This window comes from Equus przewalskii, chromosome 1 (assembly GCF_037783145.1).
Source record: "Equus przewalskii isolate Varuska chromosome 1, EquPr2, whole genome shotgun sequence".
Lineage (NCBI taxonomy): Eukaryota > Metazoa > Chordata > Mammalia > Perissodactyla > Equidae > Equus > Equus przewalskii.
In genome coordinates, this window is record NC_091831.1 from 154,413,577 (window position 1) to 154,440,607 (window position 27,031).

The following is a 27,031-nucleotide window of genomic DNA, read 5'->3' on the forward strand; positions in this document are numbered from 1 at the left end:
TCATCTGTCCAATCTCCCTCAGAGCAATGAGAGAGGATTTTTGAGTGCTTGAATTTTTTTTTTTTTTTTTTTCTGTTGGCAAAGACCAGAAATCTTCTCTTGGCAAAGACCTACAGCCAGCGGGTGAAGAAATAGGCGACTGAAGGACACACACACGTAGAAGATGTTTCTAGTATCTTGTGTCTAGGTCGGCAGATCATGCAGCTTTCTCAGAGCACAGGAGAAAGAGAAGCAAAGTTCTAACACAGGAAAAATGAGATGTCCCACCCATTTATAAGGCATAACTGCTAAGAGAATTTCAGAAATGGAAGAGTCCAGATGTGTTGACTTGAAAAGTTAACACCTTAAATATGGAGAGCTTCTTGTTTATAGCAGCTGAACAAGTGGTATGCTGAAGAGTGGGGCCAGGGGACTTGATGTCTCTGAAGCCTCCTTTCTATCAGGAAAGTATCACCTCTGACATGCTCTGGTCTTTGGTTCTCAGAATATGATATGGTCTGAGGAGAGATGGAATCACAGTTGCCTGCGTGCTTAGGAAGTACTTTTCCTGAAGTGTGTCCAGTCCATCACCTGATGTCTTTGGTTAGGGTCAGTGCTGGTCCTTGTTGGAGAGCAGCCAGTTGGTTTATTTTCACTTATGAGCAAATAGGATCGATACACCAGTACTTACTCTTACATCAACTGGGGAAGTATGATTTAGTGCTGAAACCTGGCAGTTCCTCTCTGTTCTACTGTAATTCCATTGTGCAGAAAGCTAGAAAGAGAAACCAGGATATTAACTCAAGTTAATTAAAGTATCTTATTGAAAATAAATGTGCTTAATAATAAAATTGAAAAGAAAGTATTGTTTTCATCCAATGCAGTAGAATACTTGCCCGGTTTTATAGTGCCTCTCCCAGCAAGGTGCAAGGTTATGCCCATGGAGAGAAAGATTCTTCTCCCATCGTAGAAGCATTCAGAAATTTTCTCATATCTTTAACTTCTGTGGGGCTTCTAAGTTAGATTTCTTTTTTACAGCCCCATTTCCTCCTATTTAATGGTCTTTACTAAAGCCATAGTCTTGATTTTGTGACCCTACAATTATTTTTATAATTACAAACTATATTGTTAATAATACCTGATTAGGATGTCCCTGCTAGCAGTCACTGAAGAGCAAAATCCTTTTCAAGGAGATTAACCCACAGTGAAGTCAAACGCAGCGTGAGTAATTACTAAAATCCACAAATCAATATGTAGTTTCTTTTCTATTAGGAATGTGACTCCTTAGTTTTCTCCTCAGTGTGGTTTGTGTATGGACAATACAATTAGTATAGCAGGACTTCAATGTAACAACCCTATTTATTATAGGATGGAAGCAAGGATAAAGTGTGTGTACCTTGGAGCCCACCCAAAAGGCTGAGTTACTCAGATGCCAGGAAGTTCTTAATAAAAGGTAGTCTTACCCTGCAAAATGGCATCATGGCATGAACCACATGGAGGACATTACCTAGAAGCTGTAGTATATAGTGGCATTTGGGTGCTACTTTTTGTTTTGTAGAAAATTGATGAATTAGTCACTGTAATAGAATTCATTTTATAGCTATAGTTGAACTCCCCATAGATCTATTTAATTACCTTACATAACTCTTTTACCAGTCCTTTCTAATTTATAAAGACAACAATCCCCTAAGATAGTTGGTATTTGCGGTTGCTGTTTGTTTTCTGTTGGTGTCCACCAGACTTGGCTAAAATTCAGGTAACCAACAGCTTAGCTATTTCCAGCTTGCTGTGGTCAATGCTGTGGAAATAATTGCTGAGATAAATATACTTTTGAGAAGAACATGATGAGCACTGGCTGGATTGCCCTGGGCTTTCATCAAACACTGGCCAGAAAGAAATATGAATGTGGGAACGTACATAATTCAAATTGTTCTCCCATCTTAGTGATACGGACTAAAGATGCAGTTATGAATATGACTTACGAGGTGAATTCAGGTCAGCAAAAGCTTGCTAATTCCTTCTCCTGTTAACCACAGGCTGTATCCGTTTTTTCTTTGGAATGCTATGCCAACTCTGTGGGAGGATTCAATAGCAGATAAGGGTAATGAGACATCTAGTAAGTAAAATGAAAGTGACTTCACATATGTGCTAGTAAGCTATGAGTAAGGAAACCTAGTCATGCTTTCTGAGCACAGTAAAGCTTTGTCTTGATTTTTACTGTATTTTTTATTCATGGGTCAGTCTTTCAAATCTGGGAATTTGCAAGAGGTGTTCTCATCTCTCCTACGAATTGGCAAGGAAAATGCAGAAATATCAAAAGATGAAATTGAAAATGCTAGTGGGGATTTGTCAACACAATTTGCTTTGTTTTCAAAAGTAGTCAACTAAATAAAAAATTCTTCTACACATCCCAGACTTCACTACTCCCAAGCGGCTGTTACTGAAGCTATTTCTCATCTCTGCAGTGGAGAAATCTAAAGACACAGTTGCTTACTGTAATCACTTTAGGAAGAAAAAAAACCTACTTTGAGAGCTGATGGAATGTCTGAGTTATAGGAAGAACCCCAGAAGATGATACAAGTGCTTTAGTGGAAGAGATGAAATTGATTAATGAAATTGATTTTTTAAATCCATTAATGTAGAGAGAAATCAAAGGATAAAGAAAAACTAATTTTAATGAACTCAATTCTAAAATTATCTTTTTATTTTAAACTTAACATTTTTTGTAATGCTGGAAGATTCAGTGGAACCCAAAGAACAGGGGAGAATACCCCTAGAGAAGAGAGATTTACATTCTAATTGGAAATTTCTCGTTTATGATGAGGAAAAAGATTTAAAAGGTAAACATTAAGTGCCAGATAACAGATTTCTTGAAAGAAGTAGACTAGGTAGGTGTAACTTTGTTGTTTCTCCTTCTACCCCTTCAAATCCAAGCTCTGGATTTCTGGCCCTGGATAAGTTCTTAGGTGGATCCTGTAGATTTCATTACTCCTTTCAAAAACAAGAACAATCTTGTCAGTAATTTAAAAGTTCCGTCTGTTTGCTATAACAACTCCAGGTTTGTATCCAGTTGTTGTTTGAGCCCTCCCCTACTCTGGCCTGCAGTTTGAGGTCGCCCTCTTGTCCCCATTGGCTGGGCTTCTCCCCAGTTGGCCAGCTCCAGTCTCAAACCCCTCTTAAGTTGAGCCCAGAGGGGAGGTGACTGGGGGAAGGACACGTCATAGGAAGTTGGCACGGCTGTCATGTGGCACCCACTTTTGTGTAGCAGTTGCCCACTTGTGCCTCTTTCTCTTCTGGGCCCCTTTTCTAGTTTTCTTGGAGAGCCTCAGGCTGGGAGCTTCTGACTGCAGTTCCTTTGACACAAGCTTTACCACCTGTGCTGGCTGCTGCCTTCTGGCCGACCCCAACCCTCCGTCCATATTCCTCCGCCCCCTGCACAGGCTTCCTGCCTCCCTCAGCCCCTGCGTTTTTCATCTCTGCTCAGTCATTTGCCTTTCTGGCCATAATTCCTTTCAAGATGGCTGACAGCTGGCTCATTTGTGGAATCTTCATGTAGGCTTCAAGTAGCACAGTCCAGGCCCCACCCTGAAGAGAAGGACAGCTTTTTCCCATGAGGCTCGCTCTCTCTTCTCTCTCTGCTGTATCCTCATGGCAATGTGTTCCTCACGAAACTCCAGGGTACACTTGCAAGCTTCTGAGCTCTATAGTTCCTTAAAGCCCTCATCATTTGACTTCAGACAGGAGAGAACTCATCCCTTTCTCCCTGACAGTTCTCTCCAAATGAATTCTTGACCTTATCAGTGTGGAAGTGTTTGTTGAACTAAAGCTGTTAGAACCAGTTTCACAGTTTTTTGGTGGATCCTCATAGTTGATCTAGCACCTCACTTCAGGATGTGGAAAATATTGGCGTCTTCTGAGTTATCTGCCTTTGGGACCTCAGCTAAAACCCTGAGACAGAGGGAAGCCCACTTTAATAGCCTGAAATAATTAAAGTGGATTTCAGGTATTTTCTTTCTTCTTTTTTCGATTGTTCCCTTGAGACCTATGTTTTATCCCTAGTTATGTCCATTGACCTGGTCAATCTGATCTCCCAGAGCCAGTGAGGAGGACCATCAGTATTGGTGGCAGTTTGTTGGAGCCCTTCCCACAGACTCTGGGCAGCTCTTCATGGGCAGTGAGGAAGAGCCACAGATGGTGGATGTGCCTGGCAACCCCACCTGCTGGGTAGAAGGGCTCCTGTCTGGCAGGGCTCTGGAAGCAACCCAGGACCATTCCTTCTACCCACTGAAGCTCAGCATAATGGCATTGAAGACAAATGCTTCAGTAAGCAGTAAACACTGATTTCTGGCTATGTTAATTTTTTATTTTACAGTTTTTGTGGCCAGTAGAGGAGATAAGATTAAGATTTATAACCAAATAATCATTCTCTTTTCATAAGTGAGTATAAAAACAGAAAGCATTGTTCTCCTTCTGTGCTACATGGAACTCCACCTTTCTTGATTTGTTATTTATCCAGAAGACGATAGCAGATTTTAAAATGTAAGAGAAATTTTAAAACTCAACAGAACTGGCAAGACAGCTCATGAATAGTTAAATCCATCCAGAAGTCCTCGTAGGAGATCATTTACTTATTCTTGGCATCCGTACACTGTAAGTAACAAAGAATAGACTTGACGTACAAGCTCCCGGGCATTGGCTTCTCACAGGAAGGATGCTCAATGAGGAGAGAGAGGCAGAAAACTTCCCACACTCATTCTTTGCTCAAAAAAACTCTAGTTTTATCCCATAATTTCAACATGTCAGTAACACAGTCTGTTGTACTGGTTTGGAAGTTCTCAACAAATAATTTCATGATTTAGTCATTATGTCCTGAAGTTTCACTAAATTAGTAACATTGCAGGCTAATGACTCAATTTTGTTTTAATGTCATTGTTCATATTCTTAATACATGGATCATGCCCTGTTACGTAACAGTTAATGTAGGCACATTCACAAGGGGCAATTGTGGTTCTAATTCTATCTCATTGTTGGTTAGTACTTTAAAATGGGAAAGTGGGAGGTTTCAGATGATTTCTATAATTAATTTTGAAACAGCATTTTATAAAATGCTGTTTGGATAAAGACTTTGTATTGGGAAGGAAAAAAACCTTAATATCTCTCACTTGGAGAGATTTTTATTTTCCAGTTTCATAATCAGGCTATTTCCACAGTGAAAATTACTCAGCCAACACTAAGACCTTCTTGCAAGGCTGCCCTACCAGAATATTCCAGTTAAAGGAAGTGAGGCCTAGGAGAGAGTATTGCCGTGAGAGCTCTGCTAGGTCATAACCCTCCCTCCATATACCTCATCCCCCTCTATACACACATGCCAACTTTATCACCAATTTCTAACAATCCTAATCCCAAAATAAAACTGGGATCTGACTGCTTCTTTCCATCTTCGTTGTCATCACCTTGGCCCAACCGCCCCCCCATCTCTCGCTGTGACTAGATTGGCATCAGGTGCCTCCAAGTGCCTGCTAATTGGTCCCCAGACCTGTCTATGAGAGCAGCTAGAAGAATCTTGTATTTCTCCTTAAAGTCCCTCATAAACTTCCCACCTGGAAGAAAGTCCCAACTATTTACCATGGCTCACAGACCCTGCTTCATCTCCTGCCCCTCAGCTCTCTGTGTTCTCACCCACACTTCCTTCCACCCAAGCTCTTCCCTACCTCAGGGCCTTTGCATGTATCGTTCCTCTGCCTGGAATGCTCTTCATCCAGATTCTTAACCTATTGGCTCCTCCTTATCCCTCAGAGTTAACTTACATGTCTCCTCCTCAGAGAGGCCTTCCTTGACTCCAATCTGGGAGCCACCCCATTCCCCAGGTTATTTCCTGTCTCCCTCTATTTCCTCATCAGATGTCTCTCAATCAATAATTACTCCTTTTTGTCTAGTTGGATGCCTACTCTGTGCCACCAGGGATGTTGCAATCTTTGTTCATTGCTGAATCCCCAGTGCAGAGAACATGCAAGTTGTATGGGCTCAGTAAATAGTTGTTAAACGGAGGGAAGGAGGGAGGGAGGGAGGGTTGTGGGCAGATGCTGTGTGTGTATATTGATTTTCCCGTGTGAAATTGTTGTTGACCCTGCAGGGCTACATGTCTTGCCATGTTTTAATTACCTAAAGCTGCAGTCATATTTCCTCAGCAATTTCATGTGGTTGCAGGTGACTTGCAAAAGCTGTGTTTCTGGCTACAGACCTAGAAGCATAGGAAGTGTCATTTTGAAATAGTTCCCTTTCACTTTCTCCTTCTTGCAGGGGGAGCTTTGGGGTCTAACCCTAAGCCTAACGTAACCCGTATAGATGGGGCTGAAATTCATCCAGAATGCTGAATTAAAATACTGAAAGCCTTCACTGTGTTGGTAATTAGTACCTGCCATTACTGTGAGCCCCCAAGTGTTCTTCCCTCTCCCTTGGGAGGTCCCTGTGGGCACTGCTGGAGTGGGCCAGGGTGTCAGGCCTGGATGCCAGCAGGGAGGTGGTGCCCCTGAGAATGGCACTGGGACCCTAGTGAGGAAACCCCTGCTGCCCATTTGGCCCCCTATGGCTGTGGCCACCTGCTGATGCTTCCTCAGAGTTGCCCTCCTATGGCTGCTTTGGAGAACTGCAGCCTCTGCAGTGTATCACCTGGCATACATACTGTCTGATACTCTGGTGTTACTTCATCTTTTGCCTTCCTCTTAAGATAAGAATTTCCTATTTTCCCCAGATAATTATATCATATTTTCTTTCATTGTTGTATGAGTCATCTCCCTCAAGTAAACAGACTTGAAGTTCTCGTGCTATAATTTCAATAGGATCTTTTCAGAGAATAATGTCATCATCACTGTTACTCTTTCCAATACTCTAGTATTATCTATAGTAATGGTTTGCCTACTAGAGTAAGGATAAACTTGATTTTTAAAATCTAGTGATATTAACATATAAATTAATTTCTAAGAACTTAGCTGACGTGGGTCAGCTGAGGATCATGCATCGACACTTGGTTCTCTCCCCACTGCTTTGTTGCATTCTTTAGGATGTTTGCCGTGCTGAACCTGAATTCAGTCACTTCCCAACAAAATAATTTGGGGATGGGGGGAAGTAATCTTTAACTTTCATTTATTTGAGCTTGGATCTTTTTTTAACCTCTCTCTTCCTGGTTTCTCCATGTGACACAGAGTACGTTTTCTGATGGGCGGACGTCACGGAGAATTTAAGTTCCTGCCTCCCACTGGCTATGCCCCTTGCTACGAAGCCTTACTTCCAAAAGAAAAGATGAGACTGGAGCCCGTCAAAGAATATAAACGTGATGCTGAAGGTGTTAGAGATCTTCTGGGTACCACCCAGTTCCTCTCCCAAGCCTCTTTCATCCCATGCCCCATAGACACCAGTCAGGTAGGTTCAAGCTGGCAACAGAAGGCAATCCACGAAGGTGAAATAATAGGGTTAAATCCTTCTTTCTGTGTTGTCTTTGAACCATTCTTGTTGTACAGTCTGTAGAACTGTCGTGTAATGTGACAACTCTTATTATTCATGTTTTCACTGTATGCATAGATTGAGCTTTGAGGGATTTCTCAGCCAGTGAACAAGTTGAGCACTTACTGTATGCAAGGCACTGAACTAGGCTCCGTGAGGCAGAGCAGAAATATTTCAGTATTCTCTGGAAATTCACAGCCAAGCTGAAGAGCAAATGTATTATTGTTTTCCCTTTCCAGGGTCTCTATTTTGAGAGAGACGTGCTCACACAGTTATGCCAAGGGGCACGCAACAGCTTTCAGTATTTCCTACACACCAGTTCTGTTCGAATCACTGTTCTAGATGTTCGAGGAAATAAATGGAAAGGAGCCTTGTCTTTGAGGTGCTAGGTGAATACGTTCTAGGCATATAGCTCTATCAGCCTGTAGAAGGTCTCTAGCATGTATTTTGCTGTAACATTCGTATGACCCTGTTACATTCTGCTGCGTGTACATGTTCAAGAGTCTGCTTCTTCCCTCCTGTAGCTAATGATTGTGAATCCCCATAGATTAGAAACAGCAGCATTTCTCTGCCTGCCTCACAGAGCCTAGAAGAGCACCTTGAAAGTAGATGGAGTTGAGAATATCGATAGGAAACTGGGGAGGAATTTGTGAGCCAGAGATGATTCAAGGAATCGGATCATCTGGTTCTTGTGTCTTCTAGACAAGAAGCTTGAGGGCCAAAGAACTAAGCTAGCTTCTCTGTGGACACAAGGCTGCTAGTGCCCTAGCAAGGAGAGAACATGCATATGAGCGTGATTCCTCCTTCTCTGCGATGCCCCTCCTTACTGGATGATCAGAGATGTATGTTACTCAGAAAGGCTTCCTGTAAGAAGCCAGCCTCAAAAAGTGTTCAAGGAAAGAGGGAGACGTTTTGATGAGGGAGGAGAGAAGGGTTTAACTAAAGAGTGAGGAGAGTTTCTAAACATGCAGAATTGGACATTTGGAAATCCAAGAGTGGAGATAAATCAACAAGCCAGAAGAACCTTGATGTCTGGACCCAAAGCTGAATTTATATGGACCTTGAAACTAGGGAAATGTTCCTGGGAAATCAAATAATAGGGAAGTTCTCGTTGGAAAGGAACAATCTGTTATCTTGATTGAGACCTTGTAATTTTTTAGAACCTATCATTCTGTGAAATTATTGTCAGAGGAGAAGTTAAGTGTAAGATACTCACCCACTGTCAACTCCGTCCTCCCTGGGGCACATTAACCAGTTTGCAGGCTAAGTATTGCCAGCTGGAGCCTTGTCGTTACACAGTGACAGTGCCCAGTGCTTGAAGAGCTCTAGCCCCTGGCTGAGCGCTGGGAGGAAGGAGCCCAGCTTCCAGCAGCCTTCCCTTGGGACTTCAAACCTAGCCCCCAGACACCCAGGAGGCAGGTATCAAGCCAGTGTTACTCTGTCTCGGTAGTCACCAACTGAGGTCACTGAAATTACGATTTGGGGTTATCTGTGAAAGCCTCTGTCTGCATTTTGCCCCTTCACTGAAGCATGTGGTTCGTCTGACATGCAAATCCCCTTCCAGGTTATGCTCACCTAAGGAACACTTACTTTAAACAGATGATCTTAGTTAACCCATAAAAGCAAATACACTGTAATTTGTTTGCTAATGATTTTCCCCATTTTGCTTCTTATCAAAACATCATGCTATTTATTAACTTTGACTTTTTGATAATTAAAGTTAGTTGTTTTTTTTTTTCCTTTTTCTCCCCAAAGCCCCCCGGTACATAGTTGTATATTCTTAGTTGTGGGTCCTTCTAGTTGTGGTATGTGGGACGCCGCCTCAGCGTGGCTCAATGAATGGTGCCATGTCCACGCCCAGGATTCGAACTGACGAAACACTGGGCCGCCTGCAGTGGAGCACGCGAACTTAACCACTCTGCCACGGGGCCGGCCCCCTAAAGTTAGTTTTTTAAAAGAATGTCTTTAATTGAAAGGCAGATAGTGATCATAACCTGTGTTTTAAATATCTCATTGCTACTTTTCTCTATGATCTCCTTATGCATCACTGACTTGATATACTTTTTCTGTTAAAAAAAAATCTTTTCGCCATGAGCTTCCCTCCTCAAGAGATTTTTGTAAGTGGTGGAAACACTAATAATCACTATGACAGAGCAAGGATTGTAAGGCGAGAAGGTGACGCAGAAGTGAAGCAGGTCAAGTGTGCAGAGTCTGAAGTGGGTGGCTCTTTCCAGCTCCAGCTGATAGGTGCCAGGCAAAAGTGTGAGTCCAGTGTTAACCATCTTCCAAACGGTCAAAAGAAACTAGAGATCTGGATTTTTATATGAAATCTCCCATTTCTTAGGAATTGTTAACTACTAAACATGAAAATAATAATAATTATTATTATAGTAGTAAATTAAAATAGGGAAAAAAGAAAAACAGTGTGGGCCCCAGTTTGTGACCTCTGTGGAGAGAGGTGAGCAAAGGAAATCACAGAGAAACTCTCCCTGAAGGAAATTGGGGAAGACTTCCCAAAAGTGGTGACATTTGAGCTAAATTCAGAAGGATAAATATTGAGGGTGTTTGTATTAAAACGAGAGCTGGACAGCAGTTAATGGAGTAAAAACAGATTTCGCTTAGGAGCTGTTGTAACAGGAGAAAAGGAACTCCAGTATAGAACAACTGAGGATTTATAGCCAAGGAGCAGGTTGGGCGGCCCTGGGGTGTCAGTGATGGAAAATCACTAAGAGGAAACAGCGGGGGTTGTGGTGCATTCTTGCTGAAGGTGGGCCACAGGGAGCTGATGTGATTGGGGAGTGGCGGGGGTGAGGAAATCTGATCATATGCAGAGGGTGATCAGATATCAAGGGTGGTGGATTCTCACTCAACTGAGGTAGCAGGATTCTTGCTAAAACTGGAGTCTTGAGGACCCAAGGCCCAAGGATGGAGCCTAATCGAAAAGGGCTCAGAGGTACCTGTCTAGAGCTTGGTCAGGGAGAGAGTCTTTGTCATTGGTCTTGTGGCATGGAGGGGTGTGTGTGTGTCCATACTTCATGTATCTTGGAGAGAATTAAGAAGGATAAAGCTTGTTTATACAAGGGCACAGCACTGTGAAACAGTGTAACCTTTTGGGAGAATTTCAGGACGTTTGGAAAGGATGTGTTTGGGAGGACCACGATGAAAGATATGGAGAAGGGCACTGTATCCTTGGTTATACATCCAGGCTGTGTCTTAGGAGTTTCAGGGAACACTTGGGGACACTCAGGAGGAGAGTGTTTTGATGTGGTTTTGCTGTTGTGGACTCATCACTCTGGCCACAGTGTGGAGGATATGTTGGTGAGGGAGTTAGGGAGACCACTTGTGAGGCTCTTACAATGGTCCAGGGAGAATATAATGAGGTTGAATGATACAGAGGAGGGGACCCTTTGGAAAGATGCCTAGGAAATAAGCATGGTAGATTTTGTGACTGGTTAGATGTGACTGGGGGGCAGGGAGTAATGCCAAAAGAGAAGACACTAGGTGACTTCTAGGCTTGAAGCAGTGAGCCATTCAACAAAAAAAGGGAAGGAAAAATAAGAAGAGAAAAAATATTTGAAGGAAGGATAATGAGCTCAATTTTGAATTAACATATTGAGTTCACTTTGGTGGAAAAATCCCGCAGACAGTTGGAAGTGTGGGTCTGAACTTGAAGAGAGACCGTGGCTGGAGATGTACTGACTTAGGAGTGACCATCTACGGGCAGGGGAGATCTCCCAAGGCAGGAGCCTAGAGAAAGGGGAGATCAGATCCAGAGGAAGCCAAAGGAGAAAGGGATCTCTGGAAACAGCCTCTCCTGGGTGAAATGTAGTGAATTCAACGAGGGCACCTGATCCACATAGATTTTAGAGTAGATTTCCATACAATTGATTCTCGCAATTCTGCTTCTGACTTTTTCCTTTTCCTTTTAGGTTGTTTTGCCACCTCACCTAGAGAAGATCCGAGACAGACTGGCTGAAAACATCCACGAGCTTTGGGGAATGAATAAAATAGAGCTGGGCTGGACTTTTGGCAAGGTGGGTGTTTCAGTGGCCAGGTTGGGGTGGAGGGTGGGATTGCCTTGTTACCTGGAAGGTTCTTCAAAGACTCAGATGAGAAAGGGAACCTCAGGAGCCAGTACTCGCTCCTTCTGACTGACCGGGGTCTAGCTGCCGCAGCAGCCTTGCTTGAGGGTTTGTCTAGCCGCAGTCAGGAGAGCTGGGAACTCAGGTCCCCACAGACAGACCCGGGAGTCTCTCTCCCTCCTCACTCCTAAATGCTGGTTTCCTGTATTGGGGGAATATCAAGTGTGGTCCTTCTTGGGTACCTCCTACAGAACCGTTCCATCTCCCTTTCCCTTCAGAAAAAGCTGTCCCCTTGGCAAGGGTGGTGAAAGGAGGCTGATTCACTGTTTTGAATCAGAATTTGTTTAATATGGATTTCAGTTGTATCACTAAGATTAATGGACACTCAGAGGAGGTTAAGGCATCTATTTCACTAGAATGCATTTTTCAAGGAGGATGTAAATTGACTTTATTCTATGACGTGTGTAAGGTCATGTCTGAAGGCAGAAGGATTGGTGAGTTCTGAAGCTTCCTATGACCCTGACATTGACACCCTCAAATTATGCTCGTTCCAGCTTAGTTACTGGAAGGGTCCCTGCACCCTCATGCTTACGTATTGATAAAGCTTCTGTAAAATGTTCTCCTTACATATGACCGCCTCTCTGCTGTGTGCTCTTCTAACGCCACAAACCTCTCCTTTAGAGAACAAATCACAATTGCAATTTTCTGTTTATTTCTATGATTATTTTATCACTGCTTCCTGCCTGATTAGACTGTATCCTTCATGGGGCTGGGGCTATCCCAGCTCACCACTGAACTCCTAACATCTAGCTCAATGCCTACCACATAGTAGACATACAACAAATGTTTGTTGAGCGAATTAATTAGTTAATGTCTGCATTGGCACTGTCCAATATGACAGCCATGAGCCACATTTGAGCACCTGAAATGTGACCAGTCTGAGTTGAGATGCACTGTAAGAATGAAATACACACTGGATTTTGAAGACTTGCTACGCAAAGCTAATATAAAATGTCTTGGAAATAATTTCTTATATTAATTACTTGCTAAAAATGGTAATATTTTTGATATATTTGGTTAAATAAAATATGTTATTAAAATTAACTTCACCTCTTTCTTTTTGCTTTTCTAATATGGCTGGTGGAAAATTTGAAGCCACAAATATGGTTCACACTTGTAGCTGATTTTGTGTTTCTATTGGACAGTGCTGGTCAGATTCTGTAGTCCTTTATGTTCTAAAGAATGCTACCCTTCGGTCACCTTATGGTTCCGTGAATTTTGGGCAGACAGGAGCATGGCCACCACGTGTAAAATTGCTTCTCTGGGAAAGTATGTTCTGAATGCAGACACCTGACTAGAAGCAAATCCACAGAGCACAAGCCACTGGCACCCTGGGGACTGTGGGTATCATTTACTAGAGAGAAGACCGTCTCTTTCCCTATCAGCAAATAGCTGTCTGTCTTGCCTGATACGGATTGCCTGGGCTGTGTTTCAAAGTGTGTCTTTTTCTGTTTTCCAAGGCAGTGCCCACTGTCAAACCTTAAATATATTCTTTCTTATGTTGTCACCTAGATACGGGATGACAATAAAAGACAACACCCCTGCCTTGTGGAGTTTTCCAAGCTCCCCGAAACTGAGAAGAATTATAACCTGCAAATGTCAACTGAAACCTTAAAGTGAGTGTTTAATTGAATTGAATTTGGACCAAACAGTGAGTGGATGATTTATTGCCTATGACTAAACTGCAAAGGTATGTCTCTCGCCTTGAGAACGTGACGCATTCAGATAAATTAGAGGGACAGTGAGTATTCAAGCCACAAAAGGATTTGGCACAGTGAATAACACATCCGATATTGTTATTTAGCATATATATTTCTTTAGAGACCATTTGCTATTTGCCAGGGAGAGGAAAAAGGGAGGCAGAAAAAAAAGCAGAGAAACTTAGAACTGAAGTACCAAGTGCCTCTTGTAGTTCATTTTAATGAAGAAAAAAAAGATACGGCATTTCTAAAAACCAATGGGAAAGCATTGTTTGAGTCACTAAAATTCAGTTTTAAAACTACTTTTAGCTTCTCCGTGATTCTACTCGTGGTTAAAAGCCTAATTCAGATTTTTTAAATTTTAATTTAAATTTAACTTAATTTTAATTTTTTAGCCCAAGTTTATATCTCCCTTCTTGAATTCCTTTTGTGCCTGTTACCCCTCTCTCTGCATTGTATTTCTCTCTTCTCTAGTTGTCACTGAAGAACATTTTAATGTCGTGGCTTTTTTGGTATAACAATGCTCTGTCACGGTGCCTCATCTCATAGGCTCACACATGTGACATCTTCTGTCACACTGACTGACGTTTCTTGAGGGTCCAGCTCTGGTACCTCACGGCATCAGGCACAGCTCAGGGCACTGTGCAGGGAGTACACAGTCAATACTCGCTGCCCCAAGGATTTGCTATTAGGATCCCTTCTCTTCCCTGGAATCAGAGAAGCAGGATGCGATCCTAATGCAAATTTGTAAACTAGAAGATGTCTCCAAGAGCGGCTGTTAATGAACTTCTTTTTTGCCTTCTTATGCTTGCCACCGTCTAAATCAAGAGCTGGCAAACCACGGCCTGGAGGCCAATCTGACCAGACACCTATTTTTGTAAATAAAGTTTGACTGTAACAAAGCCAAGCTCATTGGTTTGCTTATGGTCTGTGGCTGCTTTCACTCCATAATGGCAGAGTTGAGTAGTGGTAACAGAGACATATGGACCACAGAGCCTAAAACTGACTACCTCCCCCTTTACAGAAGAAGCTTGGCCACCACTGGTCTAAATGAATTACTAGTGTCTGTTTTATCAACTCAGATGCAGGTTGGGGTTCTTGCTGCCCTTTATCTTCAGTTGACTCTCGTCTCCTCTCCCTGTTATACCACAGAACCCTCCTGGCCCTGGGGTGCCACATTGCTCATGTTAATCCAGCCGCAGAGGAGGATCTCAAGAAGGTCAAACTGCCCAAAAAGTAGGTGACTTTTTTAATTCTTCAAGACTTTAATACTTCAGCCTGAAGTTTTAAACTGAGAGGGTGAGAGGCCCATGTGCAAAGGCAGGTGACAGCTCCAGATTCTTGCTAGCACCAGCTCAAGATGGCTGCTCCAATGACTTAGACTGCACTGAGACCCCTAGTCAGAAGCCTGCTGAAATACAGGTGTTTCCAGGTTTTCCCTCTTTTTGCTCCTTCCGCCCAGACCTCACACTGCTATTGTTAATTCTGAGCCAAGAGAGGCAGCCTTCTCAGCTGGGCGCACTGTCTTTGGTCTGTAACGATAGTGGTTGGTTCAGGAGCTTGAAAATGGTTGGTCACCACAGCAAAGATTCACTCCTCTGGCATTGGGCCAGCCTTATAAATCCTTTGTGGAAATGGGTGTCTCTGCCAAGATTTAATTTGGCCCCCTAAATCTGCATGTGACCTGCTCTCTCTCTCACCCCATCCATTCAGAGTCCTGTGTGCTCGCACATTGAGACACATGCTCACTGGGGCATCTACTGACTCGTTTGCTTGCTGTCCCTGTGCGCCTGGCTTGGGTGCACACACATTCACACACAGGTGTCATAATTACTTATAAGTCAAGGAAGGTAGTGCCAGCTTTAATCAAATGCTTATCTTCCCCTTCTTCCCTGTTAAACTCCCAAGCTGCCAAGCTCCAGTCTCAGAGGCAACTCCCAGTGCCGAGAGCAGCACATCTGAGAGGCAGCAGCTGGAGGGGTAGCCTGCTGGCTGAGGCTGCTGGGGGGGGGGGGGGGGTCAGTGCTCAGTGACCAACACATGTGGAAAGATCAGACATCCCAGGAAGGTGAATTAGAGTTAGTATCTTATGCCTACAATGGGACCCTGTGTCTCATGCTGCTCAAGGTTCCTGGGTAGAGTGAGCCCTGCTCTGCAAGTCATCACATTTAGATTCTGGCCCTGATCTGGGCAGCCAGTGGCCCTGGGGCTGTGGACGCCTCTGGACTCACATTCCCACGTGGCTGTGATCAGCTGCTGCCCTCAGAGTCACTCCACGGTGTGCCTGGGTCCTCTTCATTCACACCATGTATCTACCTGGACTCACACTGAGCTTTTTCCCATCATCTATCAAATTACAGACATTTGAGACTGCGACTCCTGGACTGGACAGCACACCACTAAGGTCACGTCATGCTCACAAATTCTCTAGTGCCATGACTTTTTTAATTCCGAAAGTAAAAGTTTATCTTTGTAACACTGAGTGCTCATACTAGGCTGATTTTTAAGAAACCATTTGGTTTAAAGTCCTGTCCTTGCCAATCTAGTTATAACCTTTTGTGTTTCTGAAGTGAGATGAAGGAGCTTCTGGTAATGTTGTGGCATGCTGAATCTGTATCATTTGTAGGGCATATAAGTAGTTTTCTTAGAAATAAAAATGAACTTGCACTGACCATCCATTTTTTCCAACAGTCCCCTATGAATCTGTGACACATATTAGCAAAAACATGGTAGATTAGGGGTTTCATCTAAGGACTTGAAATAGAGCTGAGCTACCCATACTCCCAAAGAGTAGAACCTGTGACTATGGCCTTATTTTTATCATGTTCTTACCATGTGCTATTGGTCTAAGATCTGGAATGGGGGAGTCATACAGATCTGTTCAAAATATATGTTTTCCCATTTACTTATAGCTACATGATGTCCAATGGCTATAAGCCAGCCCCTTTGGATTTGTCTGATGTGAAGCTGTTACCTCCTCAAGAAATTTTAGTGGATAAGCTTGCAGAAAATGCACATAATGTTTGGGCAAAAGACAGAATAAAACAAGGATGGACCTATGGCATTCAACAGGTGAGAACTACTGGGTCGGGCATGCTGGAAAAGCTAGGAGATGTGATCATCCATCAAAATGCCATTTTGCTTTGGTGGGTATTAGACTGGAAGATGGCGGTTGCCCTTACACTCTTTCTGTCATGCTTCAGGGCATTCGTTATTTATAGAATCACGAGACTGGATGGAATTTGTAACGGTCACATTGACATTAGCTCTAGGCACAATTGCAATTTTGCAGAAATGGATAGGCTTGCCTTTCCTTTGTTAGTCTGCTTCACTCGTGATCATGCTGCCCTGTGTTTGTGCCTGCTGGCTGCGTCTTCTCTCATTCCGCGTCTTGGTGCTTGCATTGTGGAGAGTTGAGCTTTCATGCCGCTCTCCCAGGCCAAGGTAAGGCTCACAAAAATCAACATTACAGCTCAGCAGTATTTCTGGGATGATCCCGAGTGTCTACCACTGAGGGTGAAGAGGGGAAGCTAGCCCAGGACGGGGGCAAACCAGCCTGCCAGGAAGCCTGTGCCCTCTTACTTCAGTCCATTGGGTCAAGATTCCTGGGCAGAGTTCTTGGCATGTACGAGAGGCAGCCTGGGAGCCAGGGCACAGCGAGGAATTAGATGGAGTGTAGAGCCAGGGTTCGGCCCCAAACCATCTGGCACACCTCTCTCCTTGAAATGCTTCCCTCTTCTCAGTAAGTAGCGGGGTTAGTATCAGGGAAGACCAGGGATAGCTATGTGCGCACGTGTTCATTCATACCTGAGCCTCTGAGCCTACACATGTCTGGAAGCCAAGAAGACCACAACTATGGAAACTATAGTAGAGAGGAGGAAATGAGGGGTTCAAAACAGCAGGTCGTGAATATTCGTTTCTGATGACTTATCACTGCAATTGTCATTATGGTCTTCCCAGCAGCCCCCAGGAACTGAGGAGGACTCTAATACAAATGTGTGCGACTACAGTGAAATGGACCCACTATGGCTCTGCCACCTTTCCTCATGTTTCTCTATGAGCATAGATGATTCTCTGTGATGTTTCTCTGTTAAGAGGCTGTTATGAGGAGGCTGTAACAGTTTAAATCATGGCATGATCTGTCATAAGGGAGTAGTGACGCAAATCCCCATCTGCCTTGCCTTGGGAATGGAGTTTTCTAACCAATTTCATGACACTTCATTTTATTCACAGGCTGACATTATTAAAATATGTTTTTTAATACTAGCTTTGAACGTTAGTAACAAGTTTCCATTTATGCTCATTTAATCCTGAAGAGAAGTGGCAAAGATGTTCATTGCTAAATATCAAGGCACTGGGGGAAGAGCAAGAAGACGAACATGAGGAAGCCAAGACTGTTGCTGGGAATATATGAGTAGGACAAGCTATTTGTAAAGACAAAATGTGTTTTCTCAGAACCTCTTTTCTCTGGCTTTGCATAGGATTTGAAGAACAAAAGAAATCCCCGTCTGGTGCCATATGCATTACTGGATGAGCGTACCAAAAAGTCAAACAGGGACAGCCTTCGTGAAGCTGTTCGGACATTTGTTGGTTATGGCTATAACATCGAGCCATCAGACCAAGAACTAGGTAATGAGTGGACGTTGTTCATTCTGGCACCAGTTTACTAAACAGCTCCTCTTCCGGGGAAATGCTAACTTTGAATTGGTCCAACTTGTACTATTAGAATTGAGATTGGAGGGGCCAGCCTTGTAGCATAGTGGTAAGTTTGCACGCTCCACTTTGGTGGCCTGGGATTCACAGGTTCATATTCCAGGCACGGACCTATACATGGCTCATCAGCCCATGCTGTGGCAGTGTCCCACATACAAAAGAGAGGAAGATTGGCACAAATGTTAGCTCAGGGACAATCTTCCTCAAGCGAAAAGAGAAGAATGGCAGTAGATGTTAGCTCAGGGCCAATCTTCCTCACCAAAATTAAAAAAAATAAAAAAGGAAATGAGATTGGTGCTGAAGAGCACTAAAGTAAATGGTGTGTTTTAAGAAGTGAGGAGACGGGTTGGGAGCGGCATGTTTGATAATAAAACATTGTCCCGTTGGCAGATGTGTCTATGATGAGCACTTCTATGACCCAATCCCACAGGGAATAAGTTTTTCCCCAGGGTAGCTGAGTTTTTCAGGATACTGGGTCACAAAACCAGGTTACCTTTATTTTTTTTATTTCCCAAACATGTGAATATCAGCGTACTTTTGAGCCAGGTAATCTCATCTCTCAGTGAAATTCTAGCACTAATTAAAATCACCAGCTTCTAATTGATGAACGTGTTGTTGTCATCCCCTACCCCAGGAGGTACCTTAGGTTAGTGGGGCAGTATTACAAGTGGTTAAGGGGATGGATTTGGAGTAAGACAGACCTTGGTTCAAATCCTTGCTCTCCTCAGTTTATTGGCTCCGTGCCCTTGAGCAAGTGATTTAACCTCTCTGAGCCTCAGTTTCTTCATCTGTAAAATGAAAGCAATATAACTGACCTCATAGGATTGTTGGGAGGGAAAACCAAGATACAGTCTCTAAAGCATCTACTACAAAGTAATCGCTCAGTGAATGGTGGCTTGTATTGTTAGATACGATGGTGATAATGATGATTATTATATTATGAACAGAATGCTATATTGGATAGTGGGAGATCTGTCATCAGTCTGTCGTTGTCAAATTCATTTGAGGAATGCTACCTAATTATTAAAGTCTGTGTTCTCTCTTTCCCTCCTGTACCCTCTACTCCCTTTCCTTCTCACGGTAGCTGACCCAGCTGTGGAGAAAGTCAGCATAGACAAGATCCGATTTTTCCGGGTAGAGCGGTCTTACGCTGTGAGATCTGGCAAGTGGTATTTTGAGTTTGAGGTGGTGACCGGAGGAGACATGCGCGTCGGCTGGGCCAGGCCAGGCTGTCGGCCTGACGTCGAGCTGGGGGCCGATGACCAAGCCTTTGTGTTTGAAGGCAGCAGGGTGAGTCTGGATAGCATCCACACATCCTCAGCCCAAGTTTTTCTTCTCTACACATTTCCCCAGAAGTTAGAAGTACTGAGTTCCTGGATCTCTGGCTTCAAAAGTGGAATGGCCGCTACCACTGGCTAATTTAAACCATTGAATGATCATTGCCTAGTGATTGTTAGTTTGCTTTTTTGCTCTGATGAAGTGGAGGACTGTAGGCCTAAGTCCCTTCTGTAATTGCCTCCATATCTGCTCTTGCACCAAAGCCCACTGCCTCTACTCCAGAGGAGGTTCACCGAATACCATGTGGCCAGTATGGGGGGAAATCTTACCACTTTGCCCTAGTGAGACTTCTGCCTGTTGTCATAGCTGACTATTATTGGGAGACTCAGGCCACCTTTTCTGATGAGGCTTAAGTCTCTGAGTTTCATTCATCTGTAAGATACACTACTCTTCCTTGTGAGTTGTCATTGATGGAGAAGTGAGTGCCTTGTAGAAACCAGATACCACTCACAATTAGGAGAAATCATTTCTCCAGCTGCATGGGGGTTTCTCCATTTCTCCAGCTCCATTTCTTTAAGTTCTGGGGTCTTGTTTCCTAGGGCCAGCGTTGGCATCAAGGGAGTGGGTATTTTGGACGTACCTGGCAGCCAGGAGATGTGGTTGGATGTATGATTAACCTGGATGATGCTTCGATGATCTTCACGCTGAATGGGGAGCTGCTCATCACCAACAAAGGCTCTGAACTTGCCTTTGCTGACTACGAGATTGAGAATGGTAAATCTACCACCTTCCCCCATTCCACCTCCAGGAGCTGAAGGAATATCCAGGGAGAGCTGGGGGAGCTCTTCTACCTCCTTATTTAGGGTGTGCTGACCTTTGCATATTTTAAACCCTGGCGGTGAAGACCAGCCCTTAGACTATCAGTTTTGAAGGAGCAAGACAAATAATAGTGATAGTTGATATGTGCAGCATAAACATAAGCTCTGAATTTCCGAATTGACCACGCAGCTCTCCTCTCATTCCCTACACTGTGCCTTGGCATGTTAAGGTTCACCAGGCTTCCCAGGGTTACAAAGGAAATGCTAATTGTATATGGACTAAGGTCCCTGGCAGGAGAGAAAAGTCAGTGGATTAAAGAGTGATCCTTTTATTCTGATTTGTCAGTCTGCAGGTTTGTGTAATTGAACTTGATACTTTGATGAGAACCATTGAAACACGAAAGTTCGACATAGCTATTCCCTTGAATGAAATGTAATTTATTTTGAAATTCAGACACGCTGTGAAATCCAAGCATAGTTACACTTATTAATGGCCATGAATAGACTGCCATTAGGGCAGTGCTTCCAGCTACACAAAGGAGCAATTGGCACTTATTTCCTGTGTACGTAACTACATTGCCTACACAAGGCTGTTGGCATGCACGGGGAGGAGAACTGGACTGCAAGTCAGCTGTCTCACTCCTATCAAGCTATGTGGCTCCCAGAGAGGCTTGGCTTGACTTCTCTGGGCTTCAATTTCTTCATCTATACCAAAGAAAAAGATGATAGACTACATGAGTTCCAACATCCTTCTTGATATAAAATTCCATGGCAATGACTTGATACCCGCCGTGTACACACCCCTGTGCTTCTTGCTCTACCACTTTCTGTTGCTTCATTAGAAACAAGGAGGAAGGCAGAGGGGTTGGGAGGGAAAAAGACTGCTCTGGGTCAGGAGACCTGAGTTCTGGACCTGCTGCTGCCCCTCCCCAACTGTGATATCTTGGGTTGACTTTATTGAACCTCTTTGCACCTCATTTTCTCCTCTGTAAATGATTAGGGCTCCTGGTAGCTCTAAATTTCTGAGACTTTACCAAAAACATAGTTCTTTCCTACAAAGCTAAAAAAGATAGAACTACATCGGCAAGAGCAGCAGAAATGCAAGAAAAAATATATATTTTTAAATATAGGTATATAAAACAGTCTTTATTTACAGAGTATTTTTAACCTTATAAATCACTTTCACACTTTTTACAGACACCTATTGTCTACAATATGCATATCCAACTGTACCTTAAAAGAGCTTTATAGTTTCTATGAGCTGTATATTTGTGGAAATAGAAAAGTTGCAAGTCAATGTATTTTTCTAGAAAGACAGGATGACTAAAGCCAGATGGGGTCATATTTTAATGCCTTCTGAAAAGACTTAAAATCAAAGCTTTAAAGAAAGAATCTTATTTTTGGAGACAAGTGGGAAAGACGCTGCTAGCAGAAAGAATGGCTTGTGTGCTGGCTCAGAGGCAAAGGAGAGGAAATTGTGTAGGTGGACATGAGGGCAGCGTAGACAAGCCATCTTCTGACTCTGCTCTTAGGACACAGATGTTTACTGAGTACCCGACACAGGCGGTGCTCTCTTCTTGAGGCCAGGAGGAAAACGAAGAACGAGAAGATTCAGGCACATTCCCAAGGAAAGTGGCTCCCTGGAGTAGAAAGAGTCTGGAGACCGAGAAACTTTTCCTGGCTCTGCTGTGTGTGAAGTGGGGGAGGCAACTTACCTATGAGGCTTTGGCTCAACATAAGGAAGAGTTAAGAATCTCACATGTTGTGTAGAGTTAGGAGAACTTTGTAAAGTCCAAAGCTTTGCTACTCAAAGTGTGGTCCACTTGTTAAGAATGCAGAATCCTAGGGCCCATGTCAGACCTACTGAATCAGAAATTGCTGACAACATGCTCCAGTGGTTGTGTGCACATTAAACTATGAGAAGCAGGCGTCTACAGTGCATACAAATGCAAGCAGGGGTAGCATCAAGAAGTTCATTTTCTAGTTGGAAAAAACATAAGACGAAAATATGAAAAGAACTAATAATGCAAAGCAGTAGGTTGGAAATGGCGAATGATGATACAGAATGAAAATTCTGTAAGAATGGGATTGGAATTGAATGTTAAATAAATAATACGAGATGACTACATCTAAGGAGAAGGGAATTCCCCTCAGGGTATATAACTAGAGTAACAGTAGTAGTGTGTTAATAGCATGAGTAATATATGGAATCAGGAAACCACAGGAAAGGGTGGAACAGTTTGAAGATTTGTGTATGGAATTTATGGAAGATGAAGCTGGAAAGACAGATAAGGTGCAGATTGCAGCCTCAAATACCAAGACTTAGGCTTTTCGTTCAAGACATTTTATTGTCTAATCTGGGCCAAGCACCCTTGGACTTCACTCTGTAGGACATGGGGCTGTTGTGGGGTTCGAACAAAGAAATACTATAGAGAAGAGGGATGTTATAGGGTAACTGTGTTTAGAGATCATGAGTGTTGTGATGAAGGAGGTGCCTCATAGACCTTTTGTGTACAGGGACATGATCTGACCTATAGAATAACAAAGTCTATTATTAGGAATCTGTTTTATAGTGGAATTGTACCGTATTATGTTAACACATTATACCGGAGTATCATATCACACTTTAATAACACAGAGACAAGATAATTGGAAGGCTCTTTCGGTTCTGTGATGGCTCAGGAGTCGGCGGAAGGGCAGTGAGAGGAAGTAGTCATGCCATTCTTTGATAACAACAGCCCAGAGGCCTGGAAAAACCATAGAGCATCCCTCTGTGCTCTGCATAAAGTGGAAAGAGGCAGCAATTCTTGCCCTGAGCTATTAGGAAAAGCATCTGTTGAAAATAAAACATTTTGGGCCTTGTAGCCCCTCATAAAGCAAAATCCCCTATATGCTTGTGTTCTAGTGGCCAGCATCCCTGCCTTGATTCAGGCCAATACCCTAGTGGAGTTGTGCTGTGGAAAGTTTTTTTGTCCTTTAGGGGAAGGAATGGGGGCAAGCATTATAATTCATGGCTGTTTTTTCCTCTGGGTTATTTATAGGTTGTCTCCATCCTCTTCTGTACCATAGATGATATATTCTTATCTGCCTCGTTAGAATTTTTCTAATCGTCATTCCCCACCCGTGTTCCTGGCCTGGACCATCACAGCTCCCAATGTTGTTGCCTAAAGGCATCTGAAGCTCAGAAACTTCCATGATGAAACCTTTGCTATTTAGTCTTCTCTTTTGTTCCATTTAAAGGAAAGGAAGGTAAAATCCTGAACATCCTGTTAGACCTCCAGATGTGACATCTGGAAGAGGCTTTAGAGCCCGTCCCCTGGGCTGCCTCTCTGCCAGGCACTCCCCTGAGGGACATCCTGTTCCTGCTACAGCTTTGGTGTCTACAGGGGCAGCCCCCCAGGCTGTTCCTGCATTGGCCTGTCAGGGTTTAGCAGATCTCCCAGCTCTGCTCCCGTAGGCAGCAGATGAAACTTACTTGCCAAAGTGTCACTGCCATCTGCGTGCAGACACATCAGTACCAAGGTCCCCCTGCCATTCTCCCTTCAAATGGACCCTATGCTTCAGAAAGTGGCTGTGGCAGGAGAACATGCCCTCTTGTTTCCTGTGTTTTCTGCCAGGCCTGTGACCATCTCAGCACTGTCCCTGAACTCTATCTTTTTGAGGATGAGCATGAAATAAAAACTAATGGGTAAAACACGTGCTGCTGGATTGAGACTCTTGAAACATACCCAGAATGGTCTGGGAAGGCATTTAACCACCTCTCTCCAAGATCTCAATTTTTCCACAACTAGTAGTAATTTACTCTCATGTCTTCAGCTTGAAATGGATTGAAAATGGATCCATGGTTTGGATTTTCTAGAGAACTGGTTTCTTTCTGAGCTCCTGAATTATAAAATGGTAACCTCCTGGCTGTCTCCCTTCCTAATCACAAAACCCGTATGAGGCCTTCTGATACAAAGTTTATCAGATCCTGGGGTCCTCTACAGAATTAAATGCATGTGTTCCTGCCATTTCTTTCCTGGAACAAGAACTCTATGCACATCTTGGTTCAACATAATGCCATTGGCAAATTTTCTCCTCAAACCTCCTCAAAGATTTCAGCATAATTCCACCTATTAGGCCGCACGTTAGAGAGAGGGTATTGCCTTCCTCCTTAATTTTTCCATCTTCTGACTTCTTCAGTCTCACTTAAAGCTATGGGTTAATCGGATTGTGTGTGTTGGGGAGGAAGACATTTCCTCTACCCTCTCTGGGTTCGTCTGGCCAGAGAGCGAATTAAATTCACATGAGACAGAATAGCAGGAGAAAATTAAACAAAGCTTTATCTAAAATCTGAGGACCATGGCCTGGGACCTTTCTTCCCAAAGGAAGAAAGGGCACTGAAGAAGTGGGGTGCACAGAGTGGTTATATACCCCCACACAGGATGTTTCACATAGGATTGAAATGTCCCTTTTACAATAGTCGTGAGACTGCTCTGTCGGCACAGTGATTGATGGAAACAGCAGATAGGTCTGCTGTCTCGGTGAACACAGCAGGGTGGCAGGTCTGTTGTCTTGAGCTGGGTGGTCACAGGTGAGCTGGGTGGTCAAAGGTGAGTGCAGCAATCAGTTCCTAGCCTAAGGAAAGATGCTTATCCTTAAGGAAATGCCAATGGTGGGGGGTGGGGGGAGTTGCACCTTTATCTTAGGCCATTTGTTCTTGCCATAGTAAATGTTTTAAAGCAGATATACAATGCATGCTCAATGGTCACCGTCAGGCCATTTTGGAAAAAAGCAAAGTCAGGCAGAATTAGGTTTACACCAAATGGCTTCTTCATGTACTCCAATATATCCTATTGCTTGCCATCTCTGTTTGTCAATGTATGCATGGGAGAGGCTCAGGCAAGCTGAGCAACCCACCAAAATGGCTGAAACCACCACCCCAAACATCATATCCAGCTAAAGACAAAGGAGGATGTTGGGGATGGGGGGAGTCAGTTACAGGAGGTTACCAGACAGGCACAATAAACAAATGCAGATTTAAGTCCTTGCCTTCCCCATTGATTAAGAGTTTCTAGAGATAAGGTCATCTGCCCTTCTTCCTGATACAGACAGGGAGATATCTTTACAGATGGAGATTTCCTTTACAATGTAAATGTCTCTTACAAAGGGTAAGTAAATTCTACTTTTCAGTTGCTTTCCTGTCTGCAAAGTAACGAGCCCCAAATAATCATCATGCCAGAGAGACATATCTTGGGGTGGCCAAATCCAGGCCCCCACATGTGCAAAGTGCAAATGCTTGCTTATGAGAGTCAGTGTTCGCAGTTCTGCCATGTGGCCTTACCAAATGGAGCTTTTTATCCATGTCAACTCCAGGGAGCCATGTGGCCCCTTGTGACAGGCAGCTTTTTCCTCTAAGGAGCGTGGAGTGCTTTGTGGTCGTGGGTCTCTAGCTCCCTGATCCGGAGGCAGGCTGGTCAACTACATGACACTTAGGCAAATCATTTGAAAAGTGAAGGAAGAGTTAGTCAAAGCAAGTCATTATAGATGAGAGAGAGCAGGCAGCCTGGCCTCAGTCCCCATTGCTTGCTCTGGATTGCTCAAGCAGCATTGTTTGCATGCTGGCTCTGCAGCTTACTAGGTGAAAGACCTTGAGCAAGTTATTCACCTTGCTAAGCCTCAGTGTCCTCATCTGTAAAATGGGCATCATAGTGAGATAAATCTATAGAGCACCAAGCCCAGTGCCTGACACTTAGAAAGTACTTGACAAATATTAGCTATTGTGCTTGATCATCATTGTTCTCCCATCTCTAGCTATCATGCAGAGTTATAAAGTTACATGAAGATTTAATACCTCCAGTAAAGAAGCTTTAGAAATGGAGAGACCATTAGCTGGAGCCTCTTTACCAGGTGGAGGAAGCTAATTGAATGTATCAAGTGTTTTTCCCCAGGAGAAAGTGCTGGCACCTTACGAGGATTTGTCTTTGCTCCTGGTCCTTTCTGGGTTTTCTCTTTTCTGACTGAAGCCTTAGATTTAGCTTCTCTGCTGCTGCTCTACAGAGCTGTCACAGCTGTGCCCACTTAGCCCCCAGGGGGTCCCTGACACTCGGTCCCTCCCATTGCTTTCACATCCATGACTCGTGTTGCCATGCCTTTTCTCAGGAAGTGCTCAGCTCTCCCCTGTGGAGAGAGCTTCTGCCCTGGAGGGACAGCATTTGACTCTGTAATGAGTGTACCCTCCTGCCCCGGGAAATAACCACTGTTTAAATCTGGGGCACTCATCGCCTGGAACATTCACCCCCTCTCTCGCACACTGACTGGCAGCTGGTCTGAGTCAGAGGGTGTGGGATCTTGTCCCATTTTGTTACTTGCCCTTCTCATGACCTTGGTCAAGTCCGTTAGCTCCTCAAGTCTGCAATTTTGTCTTCAACAAAGTGCTGTCTCCTGCACTTAGGAATGAGGAGGAACCCAAGTTCCTTAGAAAAAAGGCTTCATGCAAATATTACCTTTTCTCCTGCATGTGTCCTCCATTGTCAGTGGGTTTGTAACTGGGAAGTTATTCAGATGACCTGCGTTGCTCAAAAGTCCTGTCTCTGCTCACGTCAGGGCTGGAACACTTCGTGATCATGGCTCCACAATAAAACTACTGTAGTGACAGTTGTCTGGGTTGCGTTACCCCCTTAGCAGAAACCAAAATACTGTCTTGGGAGTAGAGATGTCTTACAGCACAACATTCACTCTTCTATATCTCATTTGTCGTCCCCTTTTCTGTAAGCTTCTTGGGATCAAGACAGTTTCCTCTCCTTCCTTCTCATCTTTTCATAGCATATCACAGAGCCCTCTGTCCCAATGGGGACCCAAGAAATTTTGCCAGCAGGCAATCCTTATTCCATTATGGAGTCAGATCTCCAAAGCTTCCTTA

At 43.7% G+C, this 27,031-nt stretch overlaps 1 protein-coding gene across 12 annotated transcripts in view; it reads left to right on the forward strand.

The window, feature by feature from the left end:
• Positions 1–27,031, forward strand: part of RYR3 (ryanodine receptor 3) — a 485,038-nt gene that overhangs the window by 272,378 nt on the left and 185,629 nt on the right. For 11 of the 12 annotated variants that reach the window (XM_070584420.1, XM_070584411.1, XM_070584464.1 and 8 more), the window contains 8 exons: positions 7,182–7,398; positions 11,409–11,513; positions 13,134–13,237; positions 14,474–14,557; positions 16,234–16,393; positions 17,803–17,950; positions 19,119–19,324; positions 19,912–20,086. In XM_070584420.1, the coding sequence (XP_070440521.1) occupies positions 7,182–7,398; positions 11,409–11,513; positions 13,134–13,237; positions 14,474–14,557; positions 16,234–16,393; positions 17,803–17,950; positions 19,119–19,324; positions 19,912–20,086 (1,199 nt within the window). Of the gene's footprint in view, positions 1–7,181; positions 7,399–11,408; positions 11,514–12,030; positions 12,056–13,133; positions 13,238–14,473; positions 14,558–16,233; positions 16,394–17,802; positions 17,951–19,118; positions 19,325–19,911; positions 20,087–27,031 lie in introns of those variants that run through there. The other variant, XM_070584484.1, reaches the window with a different exon arrangement.